Consider the following 19296-nt stretch of genomic DNA (forward strand, 5'->3'; position numbering starts at 1 on the left):
AATGAACTAGTACACTGTCCATACCTAAACTGTGGATGACAACCCTGGAATTGAAATAGGGAGTGAACCAATTTGACCATATGAGTGCACGTAGTCAGCTGCTTCTGTCTTGTAACCACCCTTATATTTAGTCAAACATGTGAAGAGGTTTTCAAATTATCAAAGGAAGAGTGTTTTAGAACATTTATCCAGTAGAAAAATAAGAACATAAAACAAAGTATTTGAAAATAGAGTTTAACAAATTCATAAAAGTAATTATAATGCAGTTGGTTGATATAAGAAAAGACACAGATAAGATGATCCAGGAGGCCCTCTGTAGCTCTGCCTTTGTGGAAAGTCCCATAATGAGTATCTGTAATCTAATATTTTGCCCTTTCCAAACAGGGGCGTTCTCATATTTCTTGTATGCCAGGAACAGTTCGACGCTGGAACTATCCATCTCCTCTCTGCATTGGTATGGATTCTTACTTGTTTTCAGTGTGTTCTGAACATCAGTCAGAAGAAATTCCTGGCTTTGTCATACCTATTGTTCCTTCACTTAATTCTGTTTCATTCAAAACTTTTTTGAGTTTCCATTTGTATCTATGAAATATGGAAAAAATTACAATAAAATTTTTCTTTATATACAGTGTGTATGCTATTTAAAAAATATTGTGAGAGTGGGCAAAGGAGGAAAACCAGATGTTTACCGTTGTTTAGCTTGTCCTGAATACTCTTCTTTGAATCAGGCTGAATCTTCTTCAGAAGGGAGAGGAATTTAACACATTCATTTTGCAGCATGCTTGGAGAACCTTCTCAAGAACAAGGCAGGTCATGGAGGGAGCAGAGGAGACTTCTCAAAGAAGCAGGTGGTCTGTCTGCAGTGGAGAACAGCTCTGAAGCCAAGCCTTCAGGGGTGGTGGAATGAAAAAGAGTTTTAGGGATTCAGAAGAGGCTGGCTATTTTAATCTGAGAAAGCTGTTAAACGATGCTGAGTTAAAAAGCAAAGCTGAAAATAATTTCCTTTTAAGCACACTAAGACCTTACCCAACAAATCTGAGTTTTTCCTGTGTAGATAACAATCTTGTTCTATTGTATTGTCTCTTGATTAAACAAAATTTAAGAGAGTCAAGATTCTGGTGTCTTTTGGCATGCTTATTTCAAGAAAAAGCAGGAATGGAGGGGAGAGAGCACAGCTCAATCATAACTTCCTGTCATTTCAGCTTTGAAATACATTCTTCAGTGAATTCTTTTAACTTTAATATTCCGTCAGCAAAGGCTGTTCCTTTTAGCTTCACATCTAAGAGGAATTTAAAAGATGGGGATGATATCGAGCAACATTAATGTGAAATGGTTTTAAAGATTCCTTGTCAAGTTGGGCCTATATATTGTTTTGTATTTCAACTTCTACAGAAGCAGTCACTTCTGATTAATACGAAAGCAGTGAAGTTCCTTCAAATCAATTTTAGAAATGGAAAATTTATTCAGGAAGATGTATTTTGGGGTTTGGGTGCGGGTTTATTTGTGCTAATCTTGTGTTTCACCTTGTATAGTAAATATATTTCCTATTTGCAAACAATGTGCTCATTGATTTTTTTTTCCTTTAGTTCATTAAATTTTTCTGTCCTGGAAGCTAAAATACCCCCGAGAAAACAAACAAACCTTTAAAAGATGACCCTCCCTCCCCCGCCTCCAACCCTTAGAATTTCTAGAAATGCAAACCAAAATCTGTTCTTTTCACTAAAAAATGTATTTAACATTGCAGGGAGGTAGAGATATTTGAGACATTTGAGACTGATTTCTCAGCTTTTTAGTGGAGTTTTTCCTATGTTGATTCCATATCTTGTGTCATCTAACCAGTAGATTATTTTTATTTTTATTTTTTCAGTACAATTATCACAACGCACAGTATCACAATTGTGTTACCAGATCATACATCACTGTAACACCTGGTATGACGACTCATAGGCTTTAAAGTAATGATTCCTCAAATAATAAATATAAATTACAAAATTTTAATTTAATTTCTTGAAGTTACTCTTCCGTCATATTATTGTCCTAGCGAAGGTGTAAACTCAGACACTTCTTTACAAGTTGCTTCACGTATTTGTAGTTTAGCTTTATGTCATCCTAAATGATGCAAATGGCTTTTCAATCTCCACATGAATTTGCTAAAGTATAGCATACAGATAGTAAGCAAAGAATAATTCTGTTATGTAGCCAGTCTATCCTCTTTCTCAATTAAAGATAGAACTGTAATGGGTTTTTTTTGTTTGTTTGTTTTTAAACTCAAGTGTGGTTTTAGCTATATTAACTAGCAGATTTGCAGCTGCATCGTGGATCAGTGTCGTAATTCAGTGGAATTCCAAATTTGTTCCTCTAGTTGTGAAGCCTGTCTCAACATAGCACCAGATGTTTTTAACTGTAATTGCCAAGCTGAGACAATGGGTTACCCAGTCTATATGTGCAACTACACATTTGCAGTAAAATCACATTGAACATGTTGCATTACATAAGCATTTTGCTCTAACTCGAATTTTTTTTTTTTTCTCCTTCATGAGGAATGTTTTGGCTGTGAAAAATTTCACTGCTTGGGAGTCATGGGGATAAAATGGAAAATCCATTTTTGAATTAATCATATGACAAATATTAAGAAATAATATTATTAAAAGAGACAGTGACTTTCTTTTTATTTTTAATAGCTAAATGTGGTGGAACACTGACAAACATGGGTGGTGTGATCCTGAGCCCAGGTTTTCCTGGAAATTACCCTAGTAACTTAGACTGTACATGGAAAATTTTATTGCCTGTTGGATACGGTAAGTAAACTTACATTGCAAGGGCAATTATTTGTAATAATCAGATTTAAATATATATAAGAATATTCTAATTTCCAGTATGAAATAGATTTTATCCAGTGAATGTATTATGAATCCTTTACATAATTATGTGCTATCTTTTGATTTGAAAATGGTTGGCAGTTTAAAAATAAATCTTTGTCAAAGGAACATGTTATTTGTAAAACTCAGCCTGTCTTGGAGACTGATTTCAGAGCAACTGAAATCTGCTGCACGAAGATATATCAGATTAAATAGATAATGTAAATTCTAAATTAATTAGTGGTCTTCATTGTCACCCAAGTGACTTTTTAACAGTGTTTCTTACGTTCTGTGAAAATGGACAAAACCTCATTTCTAGCACTATGACTTTGGTTAAAAACATTCTAAAACTATATTCCAAATACCAGGTAACAGTTACCAACTTAGAAACTTTCTAGGTTTGCATTAAAACTATAGTCATACAGAAAATATCTTCACAAATAAATAATAATTAGATAGAGAAGGTAATAATGGGCAATAAGGGATCTATAAGTGCGTGTATAAAACACAATCTTCTATCATTATCAGAAGTAAAAGACAAATAATTTTCTTGCTGTGAAACATTATGGCCCATACTGTGAATTCAGTGCTAGTGCTCAAATAAGAAAATTGATTTTTATTTTCTGTGTTTTCCATTGCATTCATAAAAGGGATTTTTGTAGTAAGGTGTACTACCTACATAGAGTGTATTATACTAAATTAATTTGTAGAAATACTGCGATATTGTTTAGAATAGTGCCCTTTATCACTGCATACCTGGTAAAACTGATTCATTATAGTTATGGATAGCATTAGTAGCCTTAGATATCCTTATAGCCATAGGATGACCATAGACAGGACATCCTTGGCTAATTTTGGCATTCTAAAGCTATATTTGTAGAAAATACAAATAATAAGCAGCTGTTCTGGAGTGATGTCATCCTAATTAGGCTACTACAATACTGCCTTTTAAAAACAGTTCTTCATATTTCTCACAGTTGCTCTTTTTCTTTAAGCTTTTCCATGTAGACAATGTTTCATGGACTAATTATGCAAGAGTGTCTTGTATCCTATTATTATCCTTCTCACTTCTCAGAAAGTCTCCAGCAGTGGTAATCCTATAAATACAAAAGATTATGATTTTGTTTGGCAAGGGATTTAACAGGTACAAGGTGTTAATACCATTGATCTATGATTGCTTTCAAAAATACTGGAAGAGGACATTTTTTACCATAAAGTTGCTACAGGGATCTTTTTCCCAAAGTCTCTGTCAGAAAATCCACAGATAATGTCTTTATACCAGGTTTAAACATTGTGATTGATGTGATGTTTCACAGAGAACTTCCACTGCAAAATCTTGGATACTATTTTAGTTACAAGTATAAACTTGTCTACCTAAGAGCTGTTTGTCTACATTCATTCTCTTGTATCAAAATAGATATATGAAATCACTGAAGCATAGAAAACATTTCCAAATTTGAATAATGCTCCAGGGTTTGTTTTTTTTTTTGGAAGGATTTTAATGTGGTACTGATTGAGTTAGAGTTTAGCACCGTGCACAAAAACTGATCCAGAGGATGCTCATGAACATGCAATGATTGATTCAAATTCCACTGAAAGAATTAACCTCACAGTGACTTCATCTCTTATCCATTTATTCAAATTTTGTAACTGAATGAAGCCGATGATATTACTGACTTAGTGCAAGCACACAGGTGTGCTTAAACAAAGTCCAGCAATAAAATTGTGGGAGCTAAATGTGTCTCAAAGTATGGTGCTCTCTTCATTACATGAAAATATACTGATCATGTAAAAGAAGATCCTACTAAAATCCAAACATTTTGAACAGATGGAAAGTTCATCTTTTCAAGTGAGTTGCAGTGATTTTGCAATGATTTCAGGTAGCTGTTAATTGATTAACATTCATAAAAAAGATTAGCTCAGCTTGGAATTCTCATTATTTAGAGTCTGTTCAAGTGAGAGAGGAAATCCTGTTGAGATTGGAGCAGGAAGTAGTATAATTATAGTTTAACCAGATAATGATTTATTTTCTGTAGCTATCAGTTTTGTTATGTATAATTTTATGTAAGAAACAATTTAGTGTAGAAAACTTTTTCTCTGACATATGAAATTGATAATTGCAACTTGTATAAAATAAGAGTTAAGGCTTGAGTGACACATAGAGTATGTCCTCTAATTGAAATTAACATCTCTGAAAAACCTTTAGAAAAAAAAAATGTTTATGTTTGTGTTTAAAATGTGGCCATTTTAGGCAGCTTAAATTTTTAAAAGTTACTGGTAAATCTACTTTTTAGTTTTAAAATATAAAGCTTTTCTATACTGAATATTTACAAATAGTGATATAAATTCCTTCTCAGTAATTAAATAAGAATGATTCAATTTTAAAGGTACTCTGTTGCTCATCAGAGACTATTTCAGAACAGCAGGCTACTTTTATTTAAATATCTAAACACTGATTTTGAGTCTATATACATATGTGAAATTGGATTATCTGCTTGTCACTTTAGCAACTTAAGTATAATATTAAGTGGCTGCTCAGTTCCTTAGAATTACAAGCTGCTGACATCCAGTCTCTGGTGGGAATCACTAAATACTGATACTGAAGTCAAGATGTTTCTGAGCTGCTTGGTGTCCTACCTCATGTGAAATCCTGAAAGCATTATAAAGTCAGTGACTTCACTCAAGTCAGGCTAACCGTATCAGACACCATACAAGAGATGGCTGATATTGAGACTTTGATATGTTCTGTATGTGTCTCTCTATTGATAGCATCAGAATAAGTTTTCTTATTCGGCAGCTGAAATACATGTTTTTGTATCTGACACTCTGAGAAGGTGGGTCAGAGAAGGTACTAGAGGTAAATAACCCATATTCTTATGAATGCTCTATAACAATCAGTATATTTGGTAGTTTATTTAGTTTCTCCTGTAGCAAAAAAAAGTCCATTTTATACAAATGATTAGATATCAAACCACAGAGGTAAAGAAAGGAGCTATAGAGCAAGACTGAATGAATGACTTACCCTGGTGATTAATCTGTAAAGTACTCTCCTGGAATGAAAAATATGTCTCTACTGCTATTTGAGAATGTCAGGCAGAAAGTTAAGGTATTGAATATTTCACATTGCTTTGTTGGCTCATTCAGCAGTTCTGTTTTATTCAATTCCAGCTAGTTCTTCATAGTCTACCAGAGCAAGGTTAGGCCCAAACAGTGCAGTTGCAAGTTACGTGGTACTACTTGGCTTTAAAACCAAGGACTCACCCCCCCATCCCTCTTTCAATATTATACATACACATAATTTGAGAAGCCTGAATTCCAACTTAAAAGCAGCTCTTCCCATGCGATTATGCTTATACTTCCGACTGTTCAGCATTTTGGGAGTTATGTCTCTCCCTTTCATTTTGTGAGAAAGGCCTGGTTCAGCCACCTGACTTCTGGAGAGGGTTTGTAGTAAATGATGCTGAGTAAGCACCTGTCACCAGTCTGGAGTTCAGTGCATCTTATAGTGCTCCATACAGAGTAGAATGGCTGTAAAGGCACATTGGCCCAAGCTGGAGGGAAAAGGAGGCATATATAGGTGACTTGTGTCATGAAAAACAAGGTAGAGTAGCTGGTTGGAACCAGGTTGGTAAACTTCTGCCTCTGAAAGGTCACTCTGTTAGTAACCTTCCTGGGTGCTGAGCTGATCCTGAGCCCCTATGAGAGGCCTGGACGAGCTACAGTAATGCTCTTTCGGCAGAGTCCTGGCCATGCGGTGACACAGCAGGATTTGTGACATGCCCCTCCCTTGAGTGCTTCTGTTGTCTGGTTTAGGAACCTGACAAATATCTGGTTGTTGACTTTGTGACTTTGTTTCACTGGTCACTTTATGTGTCGTTATGATATTTATTGGGAACCAAAAAATTAGAAGCTCCAAATCTTGCAATACTTAGCGGCTATTTCCTTAATTTAAGCATCCCACTTTGAATGATGACTAAAATATAAATATTGTGCCTATAACAATTGTTATGACACCTTTTTTTTTTGTATTTGCATGCTGTAGCATTAAGCAACATGAATTATAAAAACTCTGTTTTTAATTTTTCTTTCTCAATGCTGCAGGTGCACACATTCAGTTTCTGAATTTCTCTACTGAAGCAAATCATGATTTTCTTGAAATTCAGAATGGGCCTTACCACACCAGCTCTATGATCGGCCAGTTTAGTGGAATGGAACTCCCATCACCCTTGCTAAGTACAACTCATGAAACACTTGTCCATTTTTACAGTGATCACTCAGAAAACAGGCAAGGATTTAAGCTGACATACCAAGGTAAGTAGGAACTACCACAATGAACTTTATGGTTAAAAAGAAAAAAAATAAAAATTTTATTAAAAAAAAATTTAAAATATATTAAGCATATACTATATATACTATATAGCATTTTTAAATCTGTGGATTTTTTAATCCATAGGTTGAACTTTTTTACAACTGAAGTTTTGTTGAATTGGAATCTTTATTTTACTGATGTAAAAACCTGAAGCCAAGGTGATATCATTTGCCAAAGGTCACATAGCTGATACCCATTAAGGTGTACTGTTACTGGATAGTACTGCTAATATTCACTGTCTTGTTTCCCAATTTATATAATCTTTTTATATTTAATGTAATGAATGAGGATTTCAAAATATAGTATGAGTTATTTTAAATATTTAGATGCAAATTTTTATAATTCTTACGTTATATTTTTGCAGTCTAGACTTATGTGAAAATTAACAGGAAATGAAAACACACCGGATAACACCCATTCTGTATCTGTATTTTCAAGTATTGGAACATGTATATTCAGTATTTGAACATGTGAACTTTTTGTGGTCTTCTACTGTTGGATTTTTTTCTTCATCTTCATTGTTTGGTTTTTTTTTCCCCATTAGTAGCAATAAAACATCATTAATTCATACATATTTCTAAAATGTTAAAATAGTCTCACTGAGAACTGTTGAGCCCCATTACAGGATCTGAACATTTTAACAAAATGGAACGGCTGGTTGAATTCTCATCTAACTGCAGTGAGAGAGATTCATGCTACCTTATTCTAGGCTCTTAATTTAGATAACTTGGTTAGGTTTTCATATATATATATATATATATGTATGTATATAAGCCTATATGTCTGTATAAACATGTATCTGTTGTGGGTTAACCCTGGTGGGCATTTAAGCACAACACAGCTGCTCACTCACTTCCCTCCCACCCCACAGTGGGATGGGGGGAATAGGAAAGGAGTAGTAAAAGCAACAAAACTTGGGAGCCAAGATAAAAAACATTGTTTAATATGTGAACAATAAGGGGAAGAAGGGAGAAAGAAAACAAAACAAAACAAGTGATGCAAAGGCAGTCACTCACCACCTCCCACAGGCAGACCGATGCCCAGCCAGTTCCGAAGCAAAAGATGGCTGATGTCTCTAAACCCCCTCTTTTCCCTTTTATTGATGAGCATTGTTTTATATGGTATGGAATATCTCTTTGGTTAGTTCAGGTCATCTGCTTGGTTGTGTCCCCTCCCAGCATGGTGCACAATCCCAATATATTCACTGGTGGGCAGAGTGAGAAACAGAGATGGCCTTGATGCTGTGCAAGCACTGTTCAGCAAAAGCCAGAACATTAGTGTGCTATCAGTATTGTTTTGGTCACAAATCTAAAATACAGCACCATATGAGCTGCTATGAAGAAAATTAACGTAGCCAGGCCCAGTACAGTATTTATTTGCATCCACAGATCTCTATAGTTATAGCTAGATCATATCTATGGAGTCAATGGCTAGAGAGGAAAAATCTTCCAGCAGATGATTCTGAGCACCTGAATTAGGCTAATGCTGGTAAAGCATGCCCATGAAGAGGTCATATCTCTCTACTGCCTGTGTAGTTTTATTCTGTCAAATAATCTTAGAAGTAGGGAATACTCTCGCAACATCACACCCACCTAGTGTGTTTTTTATTCTGAGCAGTCAAGGGTAATTGTGATTGGACAGATGACTCTTTTTAGAATTTTCTGGAAAGACAAAAAAGTGGCAAATTGCAGAACTACCAAATAAATAAAATACAATGTCATCTGGTGTGTTTTCTGTATATTCTCCAGTACTCTGCTCTGGTTCTAATTAGTGTATTTTTCCTTACTATAACAAGTCCTTCCTTAATGGTATTGAGTCTTTATAGGCTCAACTACATGTCATTAACTCCTGACAAATGAGTTAATGAAATTTTATTGTCATAAAATTAATAGTTAATTTTCTGTCATGAAATTAATAGTTAAATCTTAAGTTGTTTGTAGACTGTATAATACGTTCTTCCAGAGGCAACCTTCCAGCTGGCTCAGCAAGGTTTTTTTTCCTTTTAAAGGACAGCATACATTTGTATTTTAATGATCTATGACAGTTTCAGCAGGGGTACAAGGAGACAGGTTCAGTTAGCTTTTTAATCATCATCATGCTTATCTTTTTGTATCTCTATCTCTTCTTCTGTATCTGGATCAAAATATATTTATTGTACATGGTATTCTATGGTTTTGGCAAGGAGAGTGATGTTGATGTTTAAGGAAATGGTAGTCCAGATCAAAGTAAAAGATGGCATAGATTTGGAAGAAAAAAAAGATTGTATCTATTTTCATTGGTTCGTGACATAATGCGGTAAACATAGATCTACTTCAAACTCCTCTGATCATTGGTTGGTGCTTGGGTCTCTTTTCACTTAGAGCCCAGTACCTAAACCCAGTGACACAAGGGGTACTGCAAGACTACTGTGACATCAGATGTGATGCAAATTACCTGTGGTTGTCAATTAAATTTTTCCTTTCAAATAGCAAGAGGTTCTTCAGATCTAGTCACAAAGTTTTAATAAAACTGAGGATAGAGATCTATATCTCTGTCTGTCTATATCAACAATGTGCACTTGCAGCCCAGAAAGCCAACCATATCCTGGGCTGCATCAAAAGAAGCATGGCCAGCAGGTCGAGGGGGGTGATTCTGCCCCTCTCCTCTGCTCTGGTGAGACCCCACCTGCAGTACTGTGTCCAGCTCTGGGGTCCTCAGCACAGGAAAGATGTGGACCTGTTGGAGCGAGTCCAGAGGAGGGCCACAAAAATGATCAGAGGGATGGAACACCCTCAGATAGTTGGGGTTGTTCAGCCTGGAGAAGAGAAGGCTCCAGGGAGACTTTATTGCAGCCTTTCAATACTTAAAGGGGGCTTATAAGAAAGATGAGGACAGACTTTTTAGCAGGGCCTGTTGCGACAGGACAAGGGGTAATGGTTTTAAACTAAAAGAGAGTAGATGATTGAGACTAGATACAAGGAAGAAATTTTTTACAATGAGGGTTGTGAGACACTGGAAGAGGTTGCCCAGAGAGGTGGTAGATGCCCCATCCCTGGAAACATTCAAGGTCAGGTTGGACAGGGCTCTGAGCAACCTGATCTGGTTGTAGATGTCCCTTCTCATTGCAGGGGGGTTGGACTAGATGACCTTTAAAGGTCCCTTCCATCCCAAACTATTCTATGATTCTATGATATTATGGTTTTCTATACTTAGCCTGTCTCAGGCAAATTTATTTACCTTTAATTTATTCCATATATTTAAGCAATATCTGCTTAACACTGCAGACAGAAACACTCTGTAATCTGTGCTACAGTTCATAGACCTACAACTGCAGGAAAATGTGTTTCTATAATTTGTCTATCTTTTAATTTATTTTATTCATTTAGCCAATATTGTTTGCTTCCCATTAGAGCAGTTTAGTATGCCCAGCAACAGGAAACGGAGCCCAGGGAATCATTCCCATGATATTCAAGTGTAGCTAAGAAGATTACATGTATGTTCAGAAGTTAAGCTGATTGCCATAACCCATGGTCTAAAAATCAGATGCAATCTTGGGCTTATTGAAGCTAACAGTTGTGTCAATAATTTCAGTCAAACCACAACTTCACTTTTTATCTTTTTGCCTGTTACAGGCACCATTCCTTTATTCGTCCATGGTAAAATGCTGGAAGAATCTTTTATAATCTATATCCAGTCTGGGTTTGCCATTAAGATGGTAGCTTTCAGAATTCAGAAATCCATTATATTAATGCATGAACTTTATTCCCTATTTTGTAAAGGTTGATGAATTATGCTCACAATTCCTCTTTTCTTCTATTCTTCCCTTCCCCACTGTGTCCAGTAGGATTATTTTGTCTGGCCAGAAGTAAATGGGAATATGATGGAGAGGACACCATACAAAAGAAACTCATGGTTTTTGGTTTACTCTGTCTCTTGTTAAAATCACTTGCTTTTTAGATAAGTTGCTTGCTTTCTGCTTTTTGCAATTGCAACTTGTCAGCTGACAACAAAAGTGTTATCATGACTAACTCATTGACAGTGTAAAATTTTATCTTATGATTTAAATAGAAGAAAAGCAATGCACCTAAAACTAGAACAATTTTGACATTATGAAATATCAAAAATTTTTATTGGAGGGGTCTTATAATAAAATATTTTTTAAGTGATGAAGATTGTGTAGTAGTATTCTCAGAATAAAAGAAAATGTTCAGAAAGAAGTATTCATAGAAATTCAGAAACTTGTAGTATTTTGCAAATATCTATATAAAGAATAAAAAAAATTATTAAGTTCTCAGAAATAGTAATAATTTGATCAGAATTTTCTTACTTTAACAATTAGTCCAATAGTTATAATTGTAGATAGAAAATTCAGAACCAAGAAAGAGATACAGTTAAGTTAGCTGGTATTTGAGTCATTCTAATTTCAAATAAAAAGTGCAACTAGTATTTATTACCTTGTTTCTCAAAATGTGTAGTTATAGGTGTATTTGAATTACAAAATGCGTATACATTTATCCAATTTTATTTTTCCCATGAGTGAGAAGCAAAACAATTTCTCCAGTAAAGGCAACTCACGCAGTTCACATTTATGTAATACTCCTTATAAAGAGACTCTGGAGTGACTCATTCCTAAATACTGTTTTGAGGAAGCACAGCATTTTAGTACATATATTAAAAAATATAGGGTTTTAAAACTTTAAAAAAACACAACATAATCCACTCAAGGAAAAAGATGCTGGGAAAAAAATTGAATTATTATTGTACAAGGTCCTTACTATTTATTGATTTTTTTTCCTAATGTGGAAAGTTGCTAACATTGACATCTTCGATTTTTAAGTGATTAGGATCTACCAGCTAAACTCACTCTACTAAGCTTCTAATTGACTTATGTTCCCTCTTCCATCTACCTCCTTTTCTGCATTATACAAACAGATTTTGGACTTTTGTCCTTTAAAAATAAAATATCATGAATGTGTTTATTTTTCTTCAGATAGCACAGATTCTCTCTGTTGCCTCTGAGATCCCAGATTGCACTAGCCATTTCTATTGCTAACACTTCTTTGGTAATTCTTTCCACCATTACCATATTTCATAGCTTCATATTATTAAGCACAAGTAACTTGCTCAGCACCATTTAGAACATGTAGGAAACAGTACTCTCAATTCAAGATATTCATAATCTGAGAAGAACTTCTGGAAGTATTATATTTCAATGTATTCACCATTCCTCTGACATGCTGTGACAGAAAATGCCAGTGGTTTACAATTGAGCAATTTTAATGGCTGCTTTATTTTTCTTCATATAAAGTATAAGTTGCTTTTGATAGCTGACTTCTCTTTTCCAGTCCCACACCTGTTGCCCTCGATATTTAGTTAACTTTTCTTCCAGACCGTCTTTGGATTTTCCTGCTTCTTTTGATATTATACTTCTGGATTTCTCTCTCTTCCTCTGAGTCAGTCTGCAAATGCTAAAACTGGACTTAAAAAATAATTCTTCACAACTTCAAAATGTTTCTTTTTCCTTCTCTTCCCTGTTAGAAGTTTTGTTTTCCTTTCAGTAATTCAAACATCAAATAAATCTTAGCTTGATTTGCTTGGATGACGAGACTTACACTGTTGTGATGTCTGACTGTCATGCTTCTCGATGTACTTCTGTTATGCAATTTTGAAACCATTGGCCAATTTCAGTCAAATTTCACAGTTCTTAGAAATGTTTGAAAAACAATATTAGTAAAGTGGATGAAAGAGTCCTGAAATAGTGCCCTTACTGAGAGGAAAGATGCAACATTACTCCATAGATATCAATTCAGTTTGGCTTGCTGGCTACACAGCTGGAATATTCCTTGTCACAACTTATTTTAATATACACTGTGTCTTGCCTAACTGCTATTCATGGGATATAGACATGGGAGAGAGATAAATATGAGAGGCTGGCGTGGGTGTCACATTCAAAATCTTCTTATGAGCAAAAGAAAGCATATCATATATAGAAATCTAATAATTTATTTTTAGTCCAATTAATGCTTACACAGTTAAGTTGTTCTAGTCAGTTAATATAGAATAAAATCATAAGCAATGCAGTTGAAATTGTTATGCAAAAATTTCCACCTATCTACCCCGTTTCTTTTGTATTATGTTCACCCTCCCAGTGCTCTTATGGACCCTAACATTGACAGCTTCTGTCTTTTTCATGTAGAACTGGAGAGGCAGTCATAAACATCCCAAGCTCTTTGCTGGGAAACATATGATGTTCATGACAGGGCTTTCTTACTCTTCAGTCTTGACTTCCACTTGGATTATTTTTGTGCATGTTTTTCTTACCACAGACTGCTTCTTTCTTACTGGTTCCCAGCAAGACTTGGAAAGTTGCTTTCCCCAGCTTCAGTTACTATAAAGGACTATTGTTTGTCAAGCAGTGACTGCCAGGGCTTGCCAGGCCTTTAGCATACATGGTATTTGCAGAGCATAACCTAAAATATGTTAGGTAATAGGCACTTGGCTATTAGCAATTGTTAATGTGAGATAAAACCAGCTCAGGCCAAGGCAGGTCCAGACATATCTCAGATCTCTGAGATCTTGCAATGTCAAGTGCATAAATGGCACAAACCCTATGGCATTTTACTCTTGACAGAAAACTTACTGTGTTTCAAGGACTTGGAGATGCTGCAAATAAGGTAAGGTAATCCAGAAAAGGCTTAATCATTGTGGTATCTGCTTATAAGAATGTAGTGCCCAGATGTAGGTAAACAGAAACTGTATAGATATTATGTAGATACATAGTAATATACATATAAAAAAATGCAAGTTTTGTTTGTTCAGCTGCTGACAAAGCAATGTACTGAATTCATCCATCCTCCTGACCAGGTAAACCTAACAGTTGCTATACCCAAAAAAATAGTCTTTTGAAGCCTATCAGTAATAATTTACATGATTTCCAAGAAGCATATTTCAAAAGTGTTTAATCTCTCAGGGCATCTAAAATAGGCATCTTAAATAAAAGGGAAAATATATTTGTCAGGACTAAGTAAAGGTTGTATGTAAAATTGGAGGGTGTATACCAGTGCAAGCACATGTAGCACACACAAACTAAATTCTGCAAAGAATTAGAGAGAAAAAATATATACTGAATATTTAAAAAAATAAATTTTGTCAGTACTTTTTCTTTTGTCCACTTCTACCATTTCTATAGAAATGAATTTGTAAAGCAAAGCAGATGGATCTGAGGACCTGACATCTTTATACATTTAATAGATGTTTTTTTCAGACTGCTTCTAATTGATCCCATTTTAGGATGTCGTAATACACTATAATTGGGGGAAAAAAGTTCTATAAATAAAAAAACATTGCTTTTCTCATAATGAAATTAATTTGATATACCCTTAAAAAATGAGTAGGCAAAAGGATCCCATAGTTGTAGTCACATTCACCAAACCCATTCTAATGTCTTAATGAATGTGTTGCATATTAGGAAGCACCCACAAGACTGCGTAGCATAATCCTAGTCTGATTTTTTAAAATGTGCTTAAGTTTACATTGAAATGGATTTAAGATTAAATTTGTCCTTTTACTGAATGGTACTAAGCTTGGTTCAATTCAAGGACTGCTTTTTCAGGAGTAAAAAAAGTGCCATTTCTACTAACTAGAATACAACAACTAGTGGCATTAAGGTAGCAGATATTTTTTGCAAGGTAGATGCCTTTTTATAAAGATACAAATCTAAAAATAAAGGGAGATTGTTAATCGGTATGCTTATTCAAGCAAACTTCCATGCCATAAAAAATGAAGTTTTCTATAGATCTTAGCATTTTATGAAGGACAAGGCTTTTTAATAACCCCTCATCTCAGGGGAAAGCAAAGAATATGAAAATTATATAGTGAATGATAGAATTAATAATGTTATTTCTCAATTTTTCTACTGACTTCCTGAAGACAGAAAAATACTTATGAGATTGAAACTTAATATAGCTTGGGATTGTTCTCTGAGCACATTATTTTGGGGAGGAAGAAAATTGTATGCACACTGAAAACAGTAAAATATTTGCTTCCCATGCTTGCAAGGAGCTAGTGCTGCTTCTTAAGCACTAGCCTGTAAATTCTCACAGCACAGGATTTGAATATATATCCTGAATCACTTAGGTACTCTGTATTTCTGAATGCAGTAAAAAGCTTTGTCTCCTTAGCAGAACCCTAGGGAAGTTACAGCTCTGAGTACCATTGCCGATCAGCTCCTTCTTGTTTTATGCTCTGATGTTTTTGTGTTTTGTTATCACTTCAGCTTTGCAGTTGCACTACCTAAGGAATGGTGGGTATTCCATTATGTCCAAGACTGAGTTACTGAATTTGTGTGTGTTTTGAAACCTTTTGTTTCACTTTAGCAAGAAGGAAGTTCATACTGATTACCTGTTGAACTATCTGAAGCAGTTAAAATAAATTTTATTAGATATTATTTTTATTAATTTCTAAGATAATGAGAGGACTTTAAAAGTTCCTGATTTTTAAAAGAGCAACATTTAGGTTTAATTACACTTTTTCTGTTGTTGAAATAAATATTGTACTCTTTAATTCAAAAACCAGTAGCATTGAGAAAGGGTGTCTCTGTTATCATGGCTGTCGTTTTGCCACCTATGAAAAGCAGCAAAGACAGGAAGCAACCAGAAGTACTTAGAAGAACACTTCTAAATTGCATTTGACTCACAGTCTTGAGTTTCTGAGAGCCTCACATCTGTTGAATTTCAGTACCTGAGATGTAAACAGCCTATGCACACTAGGTCTGCGGGGAAGAAGAACTGTTACAGAAGTTTTATGGGCAAGCCAAGTTAGCTAATTACAGGCTCAGGATACTCTGCATATAGCTGGAATGACTCAAGATATATGCTAGGTCAGAAGAAATGAATAACTTTTATAGCCTCTGAGAGATTCATAACAGTATTTAGTATACAGAAGAATACGGTTAGTCTAACGATTGTTAAGACATTTGTAGTTTTTAATCCTTGGCTACATTATGACTGTTACTTCAGCCTTTTTGTATTTCTGGAACATCTTTTTTCCACGTAGCTTTCCCTTTAGGACTAGGGCTTCTTTAAGGGAAGCAGATAAAATGTTTTACTTGTGTTATTTTTACTGGGGGAATCATAGTTCCTATTACTGGAAGTCGAAGAGCATTTTTAGCCTGTTCTGAATTTCCATGTAGCATAACGCTGAATATCAGGTAAGAATCTTACTCTGCTGTAGTTCGAGAGCAACTTGCTCCAGAAAACACAGAAAAAAGTTCTAATTGCCCTCCCATTCTTCCACAAGCACACTAATATACATACACAACAGGATCTGATCATGTTAAATCTGATTATGTTTATCTAGCTAAAAGACAATTATGATGGAGCTTCTAAGTCATAGGAATCCTGGAAGTAAAAAGGGATTGTTGAAAAACTACTATATTTCTAAAATGGTTTCAGATGATGCCCTAAGGGGGCAATACTAATGGAAATAAAGATCTTTTGGGGGGCTCATAACAAATGATTTTGTAACTTATGTGACAAAATTAAGCCACTTTATTCCTGAGTCATTTCATCTGGAAAAATTATGTTCTTTGGTGCCTAAGTGAGAGTCCAGACTGCTAGTCCTATCCTGGGCTGCAGCAAATTGTATCCTGGGCTTCCATAAAAAGAAATGTCGTCAGCAGGTTGAGAGAGGTGAATTTCCCCCTCTACTTCTCTTTCGTAACACACTGCTTGGAGTACTGCATCCAGCTCTGGCACTCCCACCACAAGAAAGACATGGACCTGTTGGAGAGGGTCCAGAGGACGGCTGCAAAAATGATCAGAGGGATGGAAAACCTCTCCTATGAAGAAAGGCGAGAATGTTGGGGTTGTTCAACTTGGAGAAGAGAAGGCTCCAGGGAGACCTTATTGTGGCCTTTCAGTACTTAAAGGAGGCTTGTAAGAAAGATGGAAAGAGGCTTTTTACCAAGTCCTTTAGTGACAAGACAGTTTTAAACCAAAAGAAGGTAGATTTAGATTGGACATAAGGAAGAAATATTTTAAGATGAGGGTGGTGAGGCAGTGGAACAGGTTGCCCACAGAAGTTGTGGATGCTCCATCCCTGGAAGTGTTCAAAGTCAGGTTGGACAGCAGTTTGAGCAACAAGATCTAGTGAAATATGTCCATGCCCATGTCCTTTCCAAGCCAACCTAACCCATGCTAATCTAGTCTAGTCTAGTCTAGTCTGAGAAATGAATTTTGTTCTTGAGTCTGTAGTTATACACAGCATGATACTGGAGGAATGTACAATAAGACTAAATGAAAGTTTTAAGTAGCCTTAATTGTGAGCTTTCCTAACATTTGAGTGTTTGCGTGCTCAACTCTGCTAATACAATTTTTCTGCAAAGTAATTATTTCCATGTTGAAGTGTTATAGATATATGTGGCACTTGAAAAGGCAATAAGTCACCCTAGTCTTAATGTGAGAAGGAAAATACATTTACATCATAAAAACAAGATAGCAGAAGATCAATTATATTTCTTTTGTGATTTACACTCTCTTCTTACCAGTGGAAAATATATTGCACACAGAAATGCCAAATGTCAATACGAGATCATTTTAAAATTCAAGTATTTGACTGCTGCCAGAATTGGAATTAAATCTTTTTCTGAGATTTCCTTTACATTGGGCTTCATTTCAGGCTCTCACTAGAGTTTTTTCTGCTGTGAAATGGTATATAATTTTTTAAAGCTCAACACCGAGCTAGTCTTTGGGCATGACACTCATAAAAGCAGCTTTCTTTTGTGAGGTGTGACATCAGGATTTGTGGGTAATATTTGATAGTGATGACTGAATAATGAATTGCTCTGTTAAATCAGGTATAGTTGTTGCATAGATCAAAAGAACAGAGGCTAATATAATTCATATTTATATTAAAACTATAAAACATATTCCCTGAGTGGCCTATAAATCATGATATCATAGCCACATGGATCACCTGACTTATAGTTACTCCAATAATTTATGAGTCATCCCTAGGATTTATACCAGAAGTCACATGCAGAGAGTATCTTCACATTTTACGCCTTTAGTTTTGGGTTTGTTTGTTTGTTTGTTTGTTTGTTTGTTTGTTTTAAATCTGTGCTCTGCTCATATGCAAGTGCTTTAACCTCTGACTATCTGATCTTCGAATTTGCGGTAATCTGCTTTAGGCAGAGGTTCTTATTCTTACTAAAACAAATACCAAAACAAACCCCAAAAGTTTCTGAATGTGTTTTGTTTACCTTACTTACAATAGGAGAAAAGCATATGCATCTGAATAAACACTAATTAGAATTATAAAAGGTAGGCTTTGTTTTTTCCATGAACGATCCAAGGGACTTTAATGTATGTTGTACAAATTAGAGGGATGGAGAGATGTTGATGTTCTTTCAGGATTTCCTCTTTCACCTGAGCTGTTCCTGTGTTTTTTTCTCATGTAGGTAAGTGATATAAGGTTTTTTCTAAAATGAATTTTTAAGACTAAATTAAAATTTGGAGACCATATTAGGTGTGTTCAAAATGTAACCTAATAATACTGTATTGCAACAAATTAACCAACAAGGAAGGATATTTTTCATGAGTATTCATCTCCTCAAAAGGTTGTACAATCGAAGTTTATAAGTTCCAATACTTATTGTCATTGTTCCAAAACACTGTCGTTGTAACTATTGGACAGTGTAGTGCTGCACCTTGTCAAATAAATAAATCTGTGAGAACCTCTGACCTTCCAGAATAATCTTCTATTGTATTTTTAATACAATTTGCTAAGTAGCTTTTTATATAATTTAATATATTAGTCTTAATACTTCCTGTACTCTTAAATAATCTTTCTAGTACTCTATTTTGTATAAAGATGTTGATAATAATGACATTATCTGTAGTAGTACTATACGAATAATTATAGCAGGAGTAATAATAGCATTAAAAATTAATGAGCCATTAGTAGATTTAGCACAAAATTTCAATGAACCATAATTAAGGTAGAATAAAGCTTTTTGTAAGTCCTTTCCCGTAGCAATTAATTCTTATTGTTACGTTTTCATTTTCATTTACTTTTTTGTTATAGGGGGAA

General features: G+C 35.0%; 1 protein-coding gene across 1 annotated transcript in view; it reads left to right on the forward strand.

Moving 5' to 3' along the window:
• CSMD1 (CUB and Sushi multiple domains 1) overlaps positions 1-19296 on the forward strand; it is a gene marked incomplete at both ends in the record, with an annotated part of 1257610 nt that overhangs the window by 1094088 nt on the left and 144226 nt on the right. Inside the window, 3 exons of the mRNA XM_082305706.1 lie at positions 385-454; positions 2682-2798; positions 6960-7169. Of these exons, the coding sequence (XP_082161832.1) occupies positions 385-454; positions 2682-2798; positions 6960-7169 (397 nt within the window). The remainder of the gene's footprint in view (positions 1-384; positions 455-2681; positions 2799-6959; positions 7170-19296) is intronic.

This window comes from Platalea leucorodia (genome assembly GCF_965183815.1).
Source record: "Platalea leucorodia genome assembly, chromosome: 3".
Classification (NCBI taxonomy): Eukaryota; Metazoa; Chordata; class Aves; order Pelecaniformes; family Threskiornithidae; genus Platalea; species Platalea leucorodia.